Source organism: Onychostoma macrolepis, chromosome 02, assembly GCF_012432095.1.
Source record: "Onychostoma macrolepis isolate SWU-2019 chromosome 02, ASM1243209v1, whole genome shotgun sequence".
Taxonomy (NCBI): Eukaryota; Metazoa; Chordata; class Actinopteri; order Cypriniformes; family Cyprinidae; genus Onychostoma; species Onychostoma macrolepis.
Genome location: NC_081156.1, coordinates 11,851,539 through 11,872,445, shown reverse-complemented (window position 1 = coordinate 11,872,445; position 20,907 = coordinate 11,851,539). Strand labels below are relative to the sequence as shown.

Below are 20,907 nucleotides of genomic sequence, written 5' to 3'. Positions count from 1 at the left end.
TCATAGGTCATGGCCACTTCCGAAGCAGAAAAAAAAAAAAAAACTTCTCATCTTAGTGTACAGTCTTGAATTGCTGACCCAATGGTACCCAACAAAAAGCCATTACTGTATGGTAGATGTGTATATGTTTGCATGTCTGTTATTACATCAGTGGAGCACTAGTCTGCACCTGGTCGAAGAATACAGCAGGAGATTGTTGAGGCTGAGATAAACTGAAAGGCTGCTGTGTTGCAGAGATGGGCAGCAGGAAGATGATGGCAGCATACTAAGCAATGAAGTGGTGTATTTTAGGGTTTGCTACCTAATTCTGAACTCTAAACCAACTATATATATATATATATATATACATAGGCTACTTGTTGGGTACGTTGGGTCAGCTATTCAAGATTGTATACTAGGGCAAGAGGTGATTTTTTTTCTGCTTCATATTACTTATATAAAATCTGTAAGTATATACATATATATATATATATATATAAAATGACGTATTTTTATACTGCAGCACATCTTTCTGTTCACCAGTGTTATATTAAGCAAAGTCCCTTTAACCAAACAAATCTAAAATGTTTTTTATTATTTAAATTAGCATAAAAAGCATGAAAAAAAAAAAAAAACCCTAAATTTCCATGCGATACAATCGAAAATCTCAAAATGATTTTTTTTTTTTTTTTACAACACAATGATACAATACAGCCACTAATGCTTTCAAACAGATGAAAATAAGCACTTTATAAAAAATATATCTCTACATTGTAACAATGAACATAGTGTTTGCCATTCAGAACACAAGGACATGAATCTATCTGTATGTCACTTTACATCCACATCTTGTTCTAAGAAACCTTGGTTTAAACTCAGTCATTGACGTTATAGAATCAATGGGTGTGTTTACTTTTGGTAGGGAGTGTTTAAGGAAGTCATATGAGAAAGGATCAACTGGAGAGAAAAAAAATTTGCGTAACTACAGTAAGCTGACAGTTTTTCTTCCTTGTTTTGTGATTACAAAATCAAAGGGGAAAACAATGATCTCAGCTACAGAATACATAAACAACAAACAATTGCTGTATAATTAAAAGAAATGACCTTGTTTCCCTTTCCCTCCAATGTATTGGTCCTTGCAAACACCAGTGCCTTTGCCTATCCACAGTACGAGATACACTTCATAATTTCTCCCAGTACCCACAAGATGGTGTGCAACTCCGTTTTTCTACAGCTCGGCATAAGCAGATGTTTTAGACTGAACCTCAGCGGAACGGAAAGCCAATAAGCGAAAAAGGGACTAAATATTTGTGAGGCTGTGTTTGAAATGACAGGTACCACACAGGACACGCAAAAGCGCATTGTTTGAACTTTTGAGACTCTTGTTGGACCCTGAATAAAGGTGATGGTTACTCTTGAGCTTCCTTGCCAGTCATTTTGTAGATCTCTGTAGGTCCGTCCACATGTGTGATGGTGGTGGTCAACTGTATGTCTTCACCACTGTTTCCAGCTTGATCAGCTATATGGAAAATGAGAACAGAGGAATATGTATCAGAGACTGATCAATACTTACACTAACATCATTATAACAGGGTAGGAACAGCAGGTGATAACAGTCATAAATTCAGCATAAATTTTTTTTAATAAAAATACACCAAAATTCTTGCAGCACAAGTCTGAACAAACATGGAAAACCATGTGTGATGTACTAGAATTTTTCAATACTAAATTAAGATCCACTATGTTTGCAATCAGGTCAAGAACAAATAACCATAGTGTATATATGCCATAATAAACACCATTTGGGAACAGAAAACCATGAAGAAGTTTTAAGCATGACATCAAGATATTGATGGTTTTCATTAGACCAGCCCAAGTAGGAAGCCTGGCCTAGATTAGAGACGCCCACTGCTGCCTGTAGGGCCCATTTCACCACAGGAGAGAAGGGGAAAAAAGCACTAAAAGTAGGAAAGCACTTTGTCACAACCATTTCTAACCTATGCCATTATTACTGGCTATTAAAAAGTTTAAAAGTTTAGGACAAGTAAGTTTTTTAATGTTTTTTTTTTAAACTCAAGGGCGCATTTATTTGATCAAAAATGCACTGAAGAACAATAATAATACATTTTTAAATTATTATTTTTATTTTAAGATATTTTAAAATGCTGTGCAGCCATTACTCCAGTATTTAGTCAGTGTCACATAACATTCTAATATGCCGATTTAGAATAACAAATCTTTGTGTAACATTATAAATGTTGATGCAGCAATTTTTGATCAACTGAATGCATCCTTGCTAAATAAAAAAATATTAATATCTATAAATAAAAAGTAAATATTAATGTAAAGTCAAACAGATTTTCAGCTCATACATTTACTCAAATTATTATAACAGGAGAATTTAAGGAGGATATGACTGACAATTTACTACCAATTTGTCTATATGTTGTCAACAAAATTTTAGACAGAGCTGAGACTGACACTTGTTACCTCTTTGCATCATGCACTTAAAAAAAAATACAAATTTAACCCATAAAACAAAGCCTGAAACATTGAATTAATGTTTGAAGATTTCCGGAATGTCTATTCTAACATCACAATAAACACCATCCAGGGACAGAAAACCATAAAGTTTCAAGCATGACATCAAGATATTGATGGTTTTCATTAGACCAGCCCAAGTAGGAAGCCTGGCCTAGATTAGAGACAACGACTGCCGCCAAGGAGGCCCATTTCCCCAAAAAGAGTAAAAAAACAAAACAAAGCAAGCCCCTCCCTTTCCTGGCATCAAGATGTGCTCGTCTTAAAACAAACTAAACACGAGGAGACTGTGTAACATGGTGCTAAGTGAATGTCCTTACAGGACTGCAGGTAGTGATTACCCTTGTGCTGCAGACATGAAAAAACACCGCCTGACTCTTGAGACATCTTTTTGAGACAACGTGTGCATTTCAAATCAGCACAATAAAAAAAAAATTAAAATAAGTGTTTTACACATTCATTTCTCATTATTCATGAGAAAAACTGAGCAGTTTTGAGAGTGCCTCAGAATGTAGTCTCAGTTTGCTTGTAAACCAAATAACCCTAATGCTAACCATGCAATGCTCTACAGAGGCAACATTTATGCAACATTCTGTGCCAAACCACAAATTTGGCCTTCATTTATTTATAAACTATTGGTTAGAAGACAGCCGTCAATCAAATAACTGTCTAGTGATTCTCAACCCTTGATATCCCCATAGTGCACAGCAGAATAAAACTGTTTTAACTGTCATCAACAGGTCCTTGTATGTGAACTCACACATTCTTGTACAGTGTAAAGATTTGTATGCATTTACAACTTGCAGACAAAAAAATAAAGACCTTTAATTTGCCTTATTTTTTGGATCATTAGCAGTAACCATTCTAGTATATCAAACGGCCACCTCTGAAAAACAAAAATGATAATATATAGCATATATCATTCATGTAAAAAATGCAAATGATAATAATGTCTATTACAACAAATCATATTGTAAATAGATGTATTTTATCATTTGGCTCTTTCACAGCAAAATAATCTCTTTTACACAGTGAATGAATCACTAGCTATTGAAGTCAGGGGGTCACCTCTGGCTACAGAGTCTGAACCAAATGTTGATGCTACTGTAGATTAGGCAAGTTTAGTACAAGTCAAATATTAATTTGACAAAATAAAATAAATGAAGGATTGTGATCAGTGTCCATAATGTCCATTCCAAGATGATTGGTGAGGTGCTTGTAGCTGGACCATCCTTGATGTTGGTTGATAGAGGCTTATAATGCATAATGACCTATTATATGCAGCATGTCTGCATAGAACCTTTGCCATTAGAGTTGCAGGTGTCATACAAATTATTTACAATTTTACTGTCCAAGTGTCTCACCGCTTGATTGCTCATCCCCATAACGCTTGTGAGACGGAGCATAGAGAAACATGAGGGCAAATACATAGAGGTTCCACATGCCATAGATTCCGGTGAAGAAGGCGCTGTTCACCTGAACCGTGTAGCCACCCCAGTGCCAGTGACCCTCATTCACCTGTTAACACACAACAAAAACCATATGAATGAATCAATCTACGGTGACATATCATGTAGAAACTGATTTAGCTCACAACTAATCCATACCTGGCTAATGATGAAGAAGATGACAGTCATTGCAGCACATGCTAATGTGACCAACATCAGGAACTTGAAGCGGAAGATGAGGCCCTACATGAGAGAGAAAAAAAAAATCAAGAAACACTCAAGTGTTTCATGGTTTCCACAAAAATATTACGCAACTGTTTTCAACACTGATAGTACCAAATGTTTCTTGAGCACTGTAAGAATCTCAGGAACTTTGATATCCTGAGATACAGACAATTCAAACACAATTTGAATGAGTAAAATATAAAAGTAAACAGTTAAACAGAATAATCAAGTGTCAGAATACTAATAAATAAAAATGGACAAACAACCAATTTGCATTTCAACCTAAATTCAAGGTTATATTAAAATGAGAGTCCGAAAAGTTTAAGTGAAACTAAATTACTTGGCACACAGAAAAGACTGAACCAACAAATCTTACCAACCATAAACGTTTGAATGGAAGTGCATTTAAATATATCTAGCTGCAGCATTTAGGACTTTATAATTCGTAATAAATCAGCAGTCTGTATATGATCATAAACTACCTTTTTAGCAAATTTCTAAACTTGTTTGTACAAACGTCTTTTGGGTTTTCCGAAAGCGCATTAGTCATACAAATGCAACCATTATCTACGTTACACATTACCTCATAGTGCAGTCGACGAGCCTTTGTCATAGCAGGTAAGGACGACCTTTTCCCACTGATGTTTCTGAACACTTGGAACACCATGAAGCACAGGAACAGGAAGTAGAGACATGCGCAGATTCCTGCTACAATGATGAAGGCCATCTGCACCAATCTCAGTTAAAGTGATAACTTAAAGCATATGACTAAACTATACCACAGAAGTATAGAAATCAGCAACAATATGGTTGAGATTTACTCTTAAAGCCTTTAGTATATGTTTGGTCCAAACATATGTGGCACATAAGGAAGATGCATGATTATAATACATAAATGAAGAAAGCAGGGATTTGACCATCAGTTGCCATACTGAAGGCTTTTAATTAACATTTGTACCAACATCCCACACTGTCAAAAGGATACAGCAAGCTCTGTCCCAACATCTGATGCCCAGATACTGTAGAAGGGGTTCTTCAGCTGTACTCCTCTGAAGAAAACAAATGCAATGTATTTTTATGAAGATCCCAGCGCTACTAAGGTCTAAAGAACTTGAGTTAGATGGAAACTAAAGTGAGTTACTTCATGCCAAGAATGAGGGTAGTTCAGCATTGGCTCACCTTTCACACATATCAAAAATGAACAAGCAGAACGAGCCAAAGACAATGGGTCCAACCTGCTTCCAGTACACAGAAAAATGGTTTCTCTCAGTCTGGTCCTTGAGGGGGAAAAAAACCACACACAACAAAAATGCATTATAGTAATAAACTATATTAAATTGAGTGAGTATGGCAATCAATTCAGTAGCTCGTTTTACTAAGTTAGTTTAGTCTAACAAAAAACTGCAAAGTGGTTCTGCAACAAATCCAAACACTCCCTTAGTATTCCATTGTTTGGACAAACAGGAAAGTGGCTCTTACCATGAGATGTTCTCCACAGAAGATGATCCAGAAAGAAAGCAGCATTGCGTAGAAGATGCCCTGACGGATGTCACCAAACAGCAGCATCCAGGTCCAGTTGAAACCCACTGAGAACCATTCAACTGGGATATTGATGAATGTCATGGAGATTCCCAGAGCAAAGATAATCCTAAAAGAACAAAGCGTACAGAGATATGATCATTATCAATATACCAGTAAAGATCACTTTTTTTAACCAATGTACGATAGAACCAAGACATAAAGTCAAACAAATTTGGCTCCATGTCAGCTTAAATTTTTTCTAGTGTTCAAACGCAAGCATGCTGGGACAAGCTAATTTGGTGAGACTGTGAGGGGGTGTAGAATGTGACTTCAAACACATGAATCACATTCCAGCCTGCCCAATCAGGACAGAAACAGACCATATTGTGTTGGAATGCTGGGAATGTTCCATGAGTTCAACTCTGGTGAGGGTACGAAGGTGCATTTTTTTTTTTACTGGCAATGTGAACAAAGCAGCTTTTCAGCTACCGAAAAGTAAAACTGCAATATGAAATGACAAGACAGTTCACAATAAAGAAAATAAAAAATATATATTTGAAAACATTAGTTTAGAATACACGTACCAAATGTACTCACTGTATTCATGTGGTTTTATAGCATTTTCAAAAAAAGGTTAAAGTAATAATAGATGTTAATATTTTAGATGCATTTTTCAGGTACTTTTTAATGTTTGGGGTCAATGAGATTTTTTGTTTGTTTTTGAAAGAAAGAAAGAAAGAAAGAAAGAAATTCTCCTTTTGGCAAGGATACATTAAATTGAACTTGTTATTTAAAGAATCCTGAAACAAAGTATCAAGGTTTTCACAAAAATATTAAGCAGCACATAAGAAATGTTTCTTGAGCACCAAATCAGTATATTAGAATGATTTCTGAAGGATCATGTGATACTGAAGACTGGAGTAATAGCTTCTAAAGAAAAGTCAGCTTTGTCTGATATTTCACCATTATAATTTTAATTACTACATGCAATGTATTTAAGTCATTGCATGTATGAAGTGCATTTATGTATTTTTGAAAGAGCTCTTAAACACACAAGGGCATACAAAGTTAGCTGTGAATAGCAAGAATGCAAGATAGCGCACATCCATGAAGTCAACTAAAAGAAGCTGCTCCCTGGAAACATGTAACTCACTCACACACAGCGTCTCTGCCGGTTTCACTGGCATGAAGCAGCATTCTGGCATCATTCCAATAAGAAAACCAGTGGGAGCCCATGTCACATTTCTTAGCTCACTCAGAAACGTAAAAAAGTTCCCATCTTGACGCTCTAAAAAAAAGCATGCTATGGAAAAGCTTTTACAACATGAAAAAATAATTATCCTTCCTGCAAGATGCACAAAGTACAACTGCTTGAGAGCTTCCTGTCTGCTGGGACGTCTAGCGCAAAGGCAGTCGTGTGAGAGATGGATGGTTAGTGCATGTGTTTAGTTTGCAAGGAAGAAACTAAATGAAAATTTAAATGAAACTAAATTATGAAAGAGAATTCTTCAGGAAATATTAGCAGGAAGTGATATTTCCTGAAGAAATCTTTTTCCATCAGGAAATATACATTTTCGTTAATATCAGATCTTAGCCATCTGACTGAAATAGTGTAATATCAAACACTGTTCACAATGCAATATATTTTGTATAGAGAAATTGATTGTTAGATGCATTCCTGTAGCTCAAACCTCTGAGCATGGCGCTAGCAACAACAAGAACATGGGTTCGATTCTTAGGAAATACATGAACAAATGAACTGATAAAATGCATAGCTTAAATGCAATTAAGGTTGCTTTGCATACAAGAGTCTATGATATGCTCGAATGCAAAAAAAAATTAAGATAATAAAAATGTTTCACCATTTTGATTCCTTCATTAATTTTAAAGTGTTTTCAAAGTCGATTTTAGTGTTTTTCTAAGGCAAACATCACTATCACTGTTACTCATTTCTCAGAATTTAAATTTTCTGCATGCTGTACACATAATTAATATCTAAAACGGTTCAGACATACACTGTCCCATAGACAATCCCATAAATATAAACTGAAGGAGTATCCTGACTCTGAGCAATATTTCTAGACCAGAATAGTCGCAGACTTGGGGGAGGACTTATTTGACTTGGACCAGTAAGAAAGCACCTAGAACCTAGCTATCAACCCAGAACACCCAAGCAACCACACAGTAATACTGTAAAAACAACTCATAACCCCTCTTTCTTACAAGCTTTTTCTTTCAACCAAATAGCAACACCCTGGCAACCCCCTTACAAAAAATGTCACTAAAATAATCTAAATCAGTGGTTTTCAATCCTGGTCCTGGGGACCCACTGCTCTGCACATTTTGTGTGTCTCCCTTATTTAACACACCTGATTCAGATCATCAGCTCATTAGGAGGGAGATCCATGAACTGAACCGAGTGGCCGTTTCTCAAACGGAAGGCTGCATCCTCCGAAGGTCGCATTTGTAGGCTGCATACAACTGAAGTCAAGCCCATATTCTATTTGTGACTACTATCTGTAATCATAGCAACAGCAACTAAAGTAAATCTCAAATAAGGTGACATTTGCAAACTGCAAAGTCTTATCACATTTGACACAACAAAAGTTCAATTGAGGCTAAATTTATTCTGGAAAATCTTAAGATTCGGTGAGAATCTTAAGGCAGATTTATACCTCAGGAAAAAGTGGAGCATTTGCGATGGATGCATACCACAAAACTGATAGGACAGGATCTAAAATTTCACATGACACACTGCTCATATCTGCTTTTCTGTATGCAAGTTACAGAAACCATAAATTGAAAAATGAAAACCCATGCTAGATGTGACAAGTAGTTGTCCAGTATGGTTCAGTTCACACAGCATGGCTTTGCTTAAAATACAGTTCTGAGTCATGAAAGTCCACTGATGGGAGTTCAGTTATAGAATAGGGTTGTCAATCCCATAAGTAACCAAACAGTCTGAATGTAACCGTATTAAGTACTCAAATACAGTAACGACAATCATATTCTCCTGTTGTGTGACTGTGGCCTTGATCTAGCAGACCAGTTCAAAGAAGTGACTGAAGCATAACAATCTTACTTTTCCAGGAGAACAGGTGGCCTGGTCATCTGGGTGATTCTCCTCCAGTACCAGATCATGATAATGAGGACACTGGGAGTAAGGAACGTCTTCATGGCAAACCAAACCTTGGTGAAGCCACCATTTTGATGAATGCTCTGGAAAGTTACATTGAGAGGGAAATTACAGTGACATCACAAGAAACACATTAAGAGCACTTAATTGATGGGTATGGTTGTTTGCTGAGAGCCAAATAATAGGAGTAAGCTAAACAGAAGTGAAGATTAAGAGGTGATGCAATCCAGACATGTTCAGTCCACTGACATTTGTATAACCATTGCCCTGTCCAAAAGTGTGTGCCAATTATAACAAGCCGAGACCGGGCCAAAATGCTCCCATGCAAACAAGGCTCAAACAAAACTGCTTGCATTACTCTGAGTAAATGTGCATCCTATGACTGCATTTAATTAAAGTCCCAGCACACATTCTGTATTGTCTGAAGACTCACCACCAGACGGATGTCTTTGATTTCCCCAATCCCGATGTTGACTTTTTTGCGTTCATTAACAGGTAATCGGATGTTGAGAAGATAGTACTTATGGGCCACACTGCCAACCTCCATAAAGGGCAACAGGTCACAATCATAGTAGCGCCCCTCGTTCTCATAAGTCTGACAATAAAAAGAGATTCTGGTGAGGTTTTGAAAATGTTAAAAGAAAACAAAGCTGAATACAGAGCTATTCAAGGTACAATGAACTTGCTCCCTATAGTATACAGCGTTTACAGAGACTGAAGTCTCTGCCCTACCTTGAAAAATGGCCTTAACACTATCAGTAAGGGATTTGTTATGGGTCAGAATTAACTTGCGTGCTTACCTTTGTTGCAGTGAAATTGCAGCTCAGTTTGCGATGCTCTATAGAATGGGCCATCTCAGTCCACTCACTCAGAGTGCTGTCTCTGTAGGCCAGACCAACATCCATGGTGACCAAAGCTCCATTGTCTACACGCCAAGAAAGAACACACATAATTCAGTCTGATATATCAGAAAGATAATGCACTATAACCAGTAATAGTTGCTGCATTATAATAACTGCTATTTTCTTCTTAACTGATTATCTTCTTTAAAGCCTTCGTAAATAACCTTATTTGTCGACTGACTCGCGATTCTGATCTCCAGTCTTTTTTTAAACAACCAACTGGGTCGATTCCGATTGCCCTTTTTTTTTTTTTTTTTTTTTAAGCATGAGTCAAGAATGAATGAAAAAGTACATAAACAATAAGATTTTGCTCTATTACTGTCTGAACTGGCCTTTAAAATTAGGGGGGGGGGGGTCACATAAGACACAACAACAAGAGGGTGAGTAAATGATCATTGCAGGTCATTTTTGAGTGAACTCTTATCTTTTCAAAACCTTGACATCTGGGAAATTAAATGAGCACCCGCTGACTGAAGAACAATATTGGACTTATGTACAAGGCCGAATGCAGACATGTAAAATGACAGATTTACGACATCCCATAGCATTCTCATGAATAACTCTTTTGTCATCACAGTGTGGCTAAAAGTAGCTCAAGGTAACCTAAGAGTCATTTTATCTATGTACACCCTATCCGAGTTCATCATAACCTCACACACACCTGTTTCAACATATCAGCAGGCATATTATACATAGCTGGGTAGATTACTTATAAATTGTAATCCGTTACCGATTCCAGATTACATGACAAAAATTGTAGTCAATAACGTAATCCGTTACATTACACATTTTAGGTAATATAATCGGATTACTTTTGATTTAACTCGTTTATCACATTGATTTAAATAGCATTATCTTGTACCATAATGATGTAAAAAAATGCAAAGAGTAAGAAAACTTGTTCCATTCATTGTAATTTACAACATGAAGTGCATTAAACATTATATTACATCAAGGTTTCCCAAACTAGGGTTCGTAAAGGAACTGCAGAGGGGTTGTGAGTTTAATGAAAAGCTGACCATTAATTAAATCATAAAAAAATTTAATGAAAATAAATCATTTTAAAACAAACTCCCTTTCTTTTTTTATTTATATTTTTTTATTTGAACTCTCTTTCGAGGAAAGTCTCTTCACTTGGCGGCCATATTTGCAACGCCTCTGGGCAGCTCGTTCAAGACCTATCTTAATAAATGGGGGAATCCTGAAATCTCAAAAACTGCTCGCTGAACTCACAATTCAATTACATGTCAGATCAGCAACAAAAATCTGAAATTAATTGCCCCATGAATGTTGTTTCTTATGCTCAAATAGGGTTTAAAAAGCTTATTTTTCAGGCTAGACCAAGCAATGTGCACGCGGAGTCATAACGTGCTTTTGACTGCGCATGTGCATTGACTGGTCTAGTCAGGTTTCTATGGAAAATTTGGCTCTTTCATTTAGAATGTGGGACTAATCCTCCATATTGCGCGTTGCGCTTTCTCCCATTCATAAGTATAGGAGAGAACAGTCTTTGCATTTCTATAGTCTTTGTTTTAAATAAAACACTTACTAAAAAAAGGTGAAATATTTTTATTTACCTGCATGCAATGTGATCATTAATTAACATCAAAGAAACTGTGAACATGCAAATGTGTTAATTATTGAAATATTTATTTTCAAATCTAAGGGGTACTTAAAGCAAATATATTTGGTGAATAAGGTTTAGATGACAAAAGGTTTTGGAATGCCTGCATTACATACAACTAAGAAATAACGTGAATGTGCATTTTAATTAGTTATAATTTATAATACATGGTTAAAAAACCTACAGAGTAATAATTCAAATAAAAATGAATGTGTTCATCAGTAGCCTAGTTGATGCAATGTTGAAACCCTTCTTAAACCTGAAATGATTTTTGTAAATCCAGTGTTCAAATGCTGTCGCCACCTGACCTTTGTGTGAATGTCTACAAAACTGGACTGTATATACACATATATAATATGTACATAATCGCTAGGCTATTTTAGAAAGGAAAATTTAAAAGATGAAAAAGAGAAATTAGGGAGAATCAATGAATTATGAATAATTTATTGCTATTGTGTGAATATGTAATCCATAAAAAGTAACTGTAGTCTGATTACGAGTATTTTAAAAGGTAACTTACTCTGATTACAAGAGATGGGGCACTTTTTAGCGAGACACGAAATATGTACCAATAAGTACATATCACTGCAGTTTCAAAAAGTGAACACTAGGAGGCAGTAAAACTCCGATGCCTTTTATTCCTTTTCACACAAATTTACAGAGAGTTTCGATTAATAAAGCATAATTTTCGCACAATTACTTGAGGAAAAACCTGTTATGACTTCAAAACAATATTAAAATGTTGGGAGATTTGAAAACCGATGCTTTTGAACATTAGCATCACACATATCCAGCTTCATATCGATGGGTTTTCATAACCGGTATGTTTGTTCGGTAGCTCACGGAGTACGGAAACGTATTTGAGAGCTGAGGAGCTCCGGTTCGAATCCTGTGAGACTACGGTTCGACAAAACAGTTCAAATCGGCATACAAGGATGTTCAAATAGCATGGTTGCATCAACAAATGCGTTTTTATATAAATTTTGCATTTGTCAGCACTATCAGGTAGCTTTAGGGTTGGGTTTTGTGTAGGGCATATTTCCAACACAATAGAGCATTAATTTTTAGCGATGGTCCCCGGATATTTGTTTTAGCGCCACTCAGTGGACATTTCTCTATGAAACTGCGGCGAAACGTGCAGTAAGGTACGTAAAAACGGTCTCGCTAAAAAGTGCTCCCAGGTACGTTTATGCCATGAGACCAGGTTGTCAAATTCACATAGACCAAAAAACAGGTTCAACTTGGCATGAGGGATTGTCTAAGTATTACAGAGTCATGTGGTTTTGAAACTCCTGAGCTTTGTGAAAGCAAGAGGTATCTGGGAAAGGGATCTGGGTGGTTTAGATCGCTTTGCACAGTCTTGTGAGTTCCACTTCACTTCTCTAAAGAGATCCTTTTTGTGTTATGAAACAAGCTGGAGAGCACTAAAGAGAATTCCTGCACATGGAAGGCTGAGCTTTATGGGGGGAGGGGCAGGAGGAACAGAGAGGGAGAGAGCGGCAGACATTATTAGCCCAATCCTCTCTCCTCCAGTGTGTCTGCAGTGGCCCCCACCTACGAGCGGCTGTGCCAAAGAGCTTTGAATGTCAGCTTAGCACACACAAACATTCCGCCCGGGCGCAGCGCGCATCACCCTGGCGACTAAGCCATTTCAACAGCTGTGTTATTGCTGGAGACCGGCCAAACTGTGCTGCTTGGGCCAGAGAGACAAGAAAGAGAGAACCAACAGCACTCCACTGAATAGGAGGCAGAGGGACTGGTGATCCTGGTGATGGTCATGTGATCCATTAGGATAGCCTGAACTTCCAGGAAAGTAAAAATGTAGGTATACAGGGATTCTGTAAATGTCTTGTGAGCAGAATTACACCGTTTTATTTATTTGCATTGCATTATTTTATTTGCATATTTCTGTTTAGCCAGCATTTTCTAGCCTCATATATTTAGATGACAATTTGTTTTAGAAAATATTACAAACTACAAAACTTGGCGCTGTAACACACAATTCTGATGATGTCACCGAACAGCGCCGGCACCAAGTTGGTTGGCCAAAGTCTGCAGAATCTGTGCTGTGGTGAGAGGAGCAATGTAGTATAAAGAAATGACTGATTTGGATATTTATTTAATGTATTAAATAAATACATGCCTTGGTTGCCTTGACCAGAACAAGCAAGGTAAAAAAAAATTTACTTATATTTACTACTAGTGAGGAAAAATGGAGTAATCTAAAGAATTCAGACAATTATGATGGGTTTATGCTACAATATACATTACTGTTGAAAGGTTTTAATTAAGTCTCTTACACTAAACAAGGCTGCATTTATTCGACCAGAAAAACAGTAAAAATAGTAATATTGCAAAATAGTTACAATTTAAAATAACCATATGCTAATGTAATTTTTTAATATTAAAAAAAATATATAATTATATATCTGGGATGGCAAAGAGGAATTTTTTGCAACCATTACTTCAGTGTTTAGTGTCACATAAATTATCTTCAGAAATTATTCTAATATGCTGATTTGATGCGCAAGAAACATTTAATTTTATCCATGTTGAAAACTGCTGTGCCGATTAATATTTTTGTGGAAACTGACATTTTTTTCAAAATCTTTTTGCAACATTTTAAGTCTGTACTGTCACTTTTGATCAATTTACTGGATTCTTGCTGAATAAAAGTATTATTATTTTTCAAAAACATCTTACTAACTTCAAACCTTTTAATGGTAGTGTATCATATCTTAAACTCTAGTTTAATACAAGTTTTGTTGGAAACAGTACTAACTAACAGCACAAATTATTAAGTTAATTTTCATCAAAACTTCGGTAATAATTCCAAATGTATCACTGTAAACAAATGTAAACATTTCACTTTTAAATCAGAGACTCGAAATATGCATTAGTTTATAGCGCTCTTAGTTACATTGCACCTATTAAAAATTTCTGTGTTTAAATACCTTTTTAAGCAATGTGTCAAAATTACCATTTTACATTTTGAGTGGTAAAAGAACTAGAAAAGAGAGATTTGGTAACAAAATGTGTTTATAAATTGCACATTGGTGAATGCAAAGCAAATGTTGGGGCAAGTTACTTTTAAAAGTAATGCATTACAACATTGCATATAACTCAACTAATTGAGTTACTTTTTATGGAAAAATCCATTGCTTTACATTTTGTGTTTCTCCTGTGCTGGGATTGCTTGTTTTTTTTTTTTACATTTTATGTTTTTTACATAAGTTCTATTTTGGGCAAATGTAAAAGCACTTTCACACCAAAAGTGAAATGAATAAGCCTCAGGCTGAAGGAAATGTAAATTCACATCTGAGTAGAGGGTGCAGCTCAAACAAACCTTTCAGCTATACTGCCATTGTGGATTGCATGAATAAAAATATGCAGGAGAAGAAAGTTCAACACTCTTTAGCAATTTAAAAAAAAGAAACATGTTATGTTTATCTAAAGTAATTTTTGCTTATTAGTATGGTTGAATTGGATCATCTAAGGTCAGCAGCAAAGACACTATATTAGTGTTATTTAACATGTAATTATTTCAGGTTTGTATCATATTCTGAGTTTGCATTTCACTGTATTTATTTATTTTGAGCAATACTGAATCTGTCTTTTGAGAGGAGTACATGCATGTTCACATTTGGTCTAGAACTACAGTAAGCATCATGTTTACACAGCACACACAACACCTCTGCACTTATCTGCACTAACATGGGGACAGGAGAACTGTCAGTCAATAAATGGGAAAAGAAATTGACTGGTGTTGCCTGAAAAAAATAAATCAGATATTTAATATTAATGCGTTACTTTACTAGTTACTTGAAAAAAATAATCTGATGTTACTTGTAATGCATTACCCCCAACACTGCCACTGTGCCAACAGTAATTAAGAAGTAACATGAACATACCTCTCTCTCACTGTGCAATATGTTACTTTTTCATTGTGAAATGCTGAGTGCCAAATGAATTCCTGATAGGACCTTATTAGTAAGACTGCTGACACTCTGTGAGGTCTTGCTCGGAGAACAGGATACACAGAAAAGCAGCTGGCAGAAGATCACACAAGACTTACGGTAAACACATAACATCTGGCTGAGGATGATCTTCTAGGTGAACATGTTCCAGATTGTGCTACAAAACCCTGAACTGCACAAAAATGGTTATTCAAGTGCTGAATGCATAAGTAATAATGCAAAGATCTGCAGTAAAGGCACTTGAGAATGCTGTGCCAAACAGGTAAAAAAAAAAAAAAGTTTTTTTTCCCCTACTTTATGCACAAGCACGTGCTTCAGGGTGGGGTACATAACACGACCATGGTAGCTTCCACACTAGCACTAGTTAATGTGTTAAGGAACCAAAAAACTCCTCCTACATTTCTCAAGACTTGAATAGCCAGCAAAGGTGCTCCTGCTGCTAGAAGGAGCAGACGTTCCGATCACTTTCCCAGACTGCTCTAGCTCGACAATGGCTCTTCATTAGTGGCCAGTGTTATCCGCTTAATCCTGTCTTTGAAAGGGCAGACTTGGAGCCGTTCCAGATCCCCACCCTCCCACAGCCAGATGATTTTAAATGGCAACAGTGCTATGCAGGTCCACACGGCCGGAACCCATCAGGTTCAAACAAAGACACATTAACTTGACAAATCAAGAAAAACTGTGAAAAGGAACCCGATTTAAATAGAAAATGGTGATGGAATGTAAATCTAATGAGATAAAACTATACTGGAGATATTTATTTAATCTTTAAAATTTGATTGGTGTCTCTTAATTCTCAAATGGCAATCAAATCAGATGGGAGGACTACATTCCTATTTATTATCCTCCAATTGTCTGTGTTAAAGCCTTGAGCAGTTCCCCCCCTACCTGCGTGCTGACTTAATCCTCATTGAGGTCCTTCAGGCTCCAACCACAACAGTGAGAAAACAGGCCATCCATCATTGTTAGTCCTCTCACAGCATGTGAGAAATCCAATCTACTTTTGAGTGAATAGAATGGGAAATTCCTCTGGGTGTTCATGTGTCCCCTCCTACACTTTCGACACAACAGCGATGTTCATATAAGCTTATAAACCATATAGTGATGTCATGTTCATGGGGGTTTGGGGGCACAGGAGGTGCACATTACATTACAACCTCAAACACATACAATAACACTCTTTTTTACTCACCAATCTGGTTTTGCATTTTGAAGGCAATGTCAAACTGGAGGATAACCAACATGAACTGGAACCAGGCACTCATCTCTCTGTTGGGCAGTGGAATGTGGACTGCAAAAACAATGTTGTTGGCCTCGATTCTCTTGGCCATGGCCTCATCAAAGTCTCTGATCTTGCTGCACTGGTCGGGGCCCCATGGCATGAACCACTTGGAGCCCTTATGGTGGGTCTTCACAGTGTCCACACACTTGGTGGCCAGGTAATGGACGGCAGTGGTGGGGCTCGGAGCTACAGAAATATATTTGAATATCGGTTTAAGAATAGCTTGGGAATAAAGAATAATAATGTACTGATTCACATATTTTGCACATGACTACATAGACAGGACATAACAAGAAAAATATCTCCTATTTATTTTATAGGAATACAAAAAATAGATTTTTTGAATCACAGAGCATAGAATTTTACTTAAATTTATTTTAGACATATTTTATAAATCTTACATAAATTGCAAACAGCTGGTTTTAAAAATTGAAATTCATACTTTAAAAAAAAAAAAAAAAAAAAATTTAAAATGCAGTGAAAACAGCAGTAAATTATACTTTCCTGCAAGAATACATTAAATTGATTAAAAGTGACAGTAAAGAATTTTAGATAGCTAAATAAATGTCATTCCTTGTATTCATTTAAATAATCTATAAAAACAACTTTTAGCAATGATAATAAGCATATTAGAATGACTTCTGAAGGATCATGTAACACTGAAGACTGGAATAATGGCTGCTGAAAATCACAGGAAGAAATTACATTTTACTTTAAAAACAGAAAACAATTATTTTAAATTGTAATAATATTTTGCAATATTACTGTTTTTTGATGAGCATAAGAGACTTTTTCAAAAAAAAAAAAAAAGACAGAAAACACCTTACTGACCCCAAGCTTTTGAATGGCATATATAAATGAAACACAAATGTCTAGACAATGAATACAAGACTCGCAAAGTGACTCTCTGACATATCCTTACTAAGAGGGGGCCATTAGCATAAGAAAGTATGAACAGGCTTCCTCGACCATTCAGAAGGCTGGTCCTGGTAGTTTGTCAAGTATGAGTCAATAGAACCCTTCCTGGGTCATCAAGGACATCTAAAGCGTGCAAATGACCAGGAAGCGCGAGATAATGTGAACCAGCCTATAGCTTGAGGACACTATTCAGGTTTAGTCTCTATTTCAGGAGTGTTTATCAGGATTTCATTCAATATAACTGAGTAACAGTACAATTAAAAATGTTAATAATATCTAAAAAGCTAATGGTTGGGCCTTTTAATTGCTCTGCTCACATTTGCTTGGTACAAACCTGTTCCTTTGAAATATACTAAGTAAACAAAATTAGCTGTACTAAACCTCTCCGAGTTCAATTATTCACTGACCCACAATCCTAGGAACAAACTCTCCTCAAAATAATAGTCGCCTTTCGGGCCAGTGACCTCATGCCGTGTTTAAGATGTCCAATAACAGGGGAAGCAGCGCGCCTTTCTACTCAATTACCCTGGCTGCCACCAACCACCGAACAAACACAAAGGAATCCTGCTTCATTAAATCAATCACAGGCAAGAATAGCCAAAGCAAGCTAATTTATCACCATTCATCCCACATTCTGCAGGAGACCAAAAATTGATTCCCTTCCTATCAAAATCAGAGGTTGCAAAGAGGAGAAGTGGACTAGGACAAAACGGTCTTTCCAAGAGGTGCCAAATGAAACAACCTACTTGGAAATAAACACTCAAGCCTTAAGATAGAAGGGAATATTTCATAGCTTCTGTAAAAAAGGGCACAAAGCAACACTGGTGAGGTCGATGCAAACTGAGGAACGCCTGTGGGCACAGAGGAGGGGTTGTCTGTTCAGATGTGAGATCAAAGAAAAGTTCTAGAGATGCACCTCGTTTAACCCTTTATTGGCTGATGAGAAGTAGAAAGACTGGATTTAACAACAGAATACAAGACTGGTACAAATTAATTGACTAAAATGAGCAAATAATGCTTGTAATATACAACATACTTCATTGCTAACTTCGTCCTTTGTTTGTCTATAACATTTCTTAATGTAGGCTACTAAGGTTTTCCCTGAATTGTATTATTTGTCTGCTCTGCAATGGAAACATTAAGAACTATCTTTGAAGATTAATTAAAAGTTGTTTTAAAAAAAACAAAGTAAATATGGAAGACACTTCACAATATTATAATAAAAGCTCAAGTTGGTTTAAACAAGCCTTTCTCCGTACAGTTTTTCATAGCATTTTTTCCGGGACCGGGGACAAACAAGAGACATCAAGGCGCAGAAGTAGCGAGTAAAAATCAATGTTGCGTCTGTCTGATCTGCTCTCAAACTTACAGGCGGAACGCTGAAAGCAGCAGCACAAAGACTGCACCAGTCGACGGGTGAAAATAAGCGCCCATCTTTGACACTACTGTAACAAAGCCATTCCGCAACTTTTCACTCCGTCCTAGAACACAAACAAGACTCTCTTTTCTCCCTAAAAACCACATAATGTTGCACACCAGAACGAATGGCAACACACTGTTTAGTAAAAGCCAACAAAGCCTAAACTAATACATCTAGGAGGATTTGTAAAAGTAGCTACTCACCAATCAGTCCTCCGACCATAAAGGAGAACGCTTGGAATAAAAGGAGAATTACTCCCACAATCACCAACTTTTTGGTGCTCATATTCTCAATAATTGCTCCAGCCATTTTCAAAGTGTCTCTGCTGTTAGGATTGAATGCAAAGGAACGAAAGTCACCGCATCCAGGTGGACCAGTGCGCTGTCCGAGATTGAGAGCGCGACACAGGCTGTGTCTCAAACCCTGGTGAACTGCCTGTGTTGCGCTCTTCCTAGGGAACTATAGGGAAAAGGGAATGACCACGTGACCCACCCCGCATCAGGAACTCAGACGAGAAGAATGCACGTGACGTCACACCAGACTCTTGCCAAATGCACAAAACTTCAAGCTTTTTATCGGCTTCTTAATACAAAACGTATTTGTCATTTTATTCTAATCTGTGACATTCTCAACAAATCATTTTCTGAAATGATGATGATGATAATAATAATACATTACTAATACCAATAGATATTATTATTATTATATTTTTAAGAATGCTTTTCACGTTTAAATACTGCAAAGCTGCAACAGAAAATTTCCTTTTTCCATACTTTTTCCATTCACTGGCAAGCTTTTAGCTATGTGGCTAAAATTATGCTATTCTATAAATTTTTCAGATTGTGCTGAAGGCAACAGAGAGACTGAGAGACTCCCCAGCTGGCATGCAAAATGTGACAATAGGACAGACCTGCTTCATTTTAGCCTTGTGTTGCTGTTCCAACTGTAGGTGTGGTTATATGGATATGGTTTTTATTTAACCGTTACAGTTTCAAGCCACTCTTTTTAAATTATTACTGTTTCAGTTTTTCAGAGTGCTTCCTTGTGTATCACCACGTGTGAAAATTTTGAAATCAGACGACATTCAAAGACCTTCTCCAATCTGAACAAGAAGGTTGATCACAGTTTTCCAGAATATTACTGAAGACGAAGCATTGCTTTCTTTTTCTAGCCCTGTCCATTACCAGTTCTGAGTTTTTGGTCAGCAGCTATGTTGAGTCAAGCAATGTATCATTTAGTAGGAGCAGGCTGCTGCACGAACACATTTTCACATCTGAAAAAAAAAAGAGCTGTAGATCTCAAGAGAATGACACAGGATGGCCTCAATACAGGAGAGTCATCATGCACATACTCTCAGCTGATTCTTTGAAAGAAAAAAAAAGAAAAATATAAATTTTTGCTGTAGAAATTCATTTAAAACCTGAATGTGCATCATATCATGATGGTGATGTCAAAGACATGCTTGGTTTGTGATAAATATGGCATTCTAGAGATACTAGGTTGTCTAGAGAAAGCAGGTACTGTACATAGCAAAAGAGAACAGTGGTGTTGTGTGATCTAGTTTGGTTTGACTCGAACAACACCCATGATTCAATTCCAGTGATCCTGTTTAAAGTCTAACCGAGGAGTACAACAGATAAGATAGTCTTCACTGTCTTCACTGTGTCACATTATCTCTCAGAAATCATTTTAATACGTTGATTTGGTGGTTGAGAAATATTTCTTATTATTATAAATGTGTGTGTTTTATTAACATTGTGCTGCTTAATATTTTTGTGGAAACCGCAATATTTTTTCATTGTTCTTGAAATTGCTTAAAATAATAAATGCTTAAAAGAAAGCCATTCATTTTAACAAAAAAATATTTTCTAACATCAGTCTTTACTCTCACTTTTGATTGAATTGAATGTGTTCTTCCTGAATGAAATCAGTAA

The 20,907-nt window shown here is 36.5% G+C and overlaps 1 protein-coding gene across 1 annotated transcript; it reads right to left on the bottom strand.

Annotated features, from left to right (window-relative positions):
- Nucleotides 1–554: 554 nt before the first annotated feature.
- On the bottom strand, nt 555–19,442 carry wls (Wnt ligand secretion mediator). Its single transcript, XM_058759756.1, has 12 exons — nt 19,177–19,442; nt 16,546–16,821; nt 9,651–9,775; nt 9,284–9,445; nt 8,797–8,933; nt 5,673–5,841; nt 5,373–5,470; nt 5,179–5,242; nt 4,777–4,920; nt 4,128–4,211; nt 3,885–4,038; nt 555–1,498 (listed from the first exon to the last, which is right to left on the bottom strand). The coding sequence occupies exons 1-12, from the start codon at nt 19,280–19,282 to the stop codon at nt 1,389–1,391; spliced, it is 1,629 nt and encodes a 542-aa protein (XP_058615739.1). The 5' UTR covers nt 19,283–19,442; the 3' UTR covers nt 555–1,388.
- Between the last annotated feature and the right edge of the window lie 1,465 nt (nt 19,443–20,907).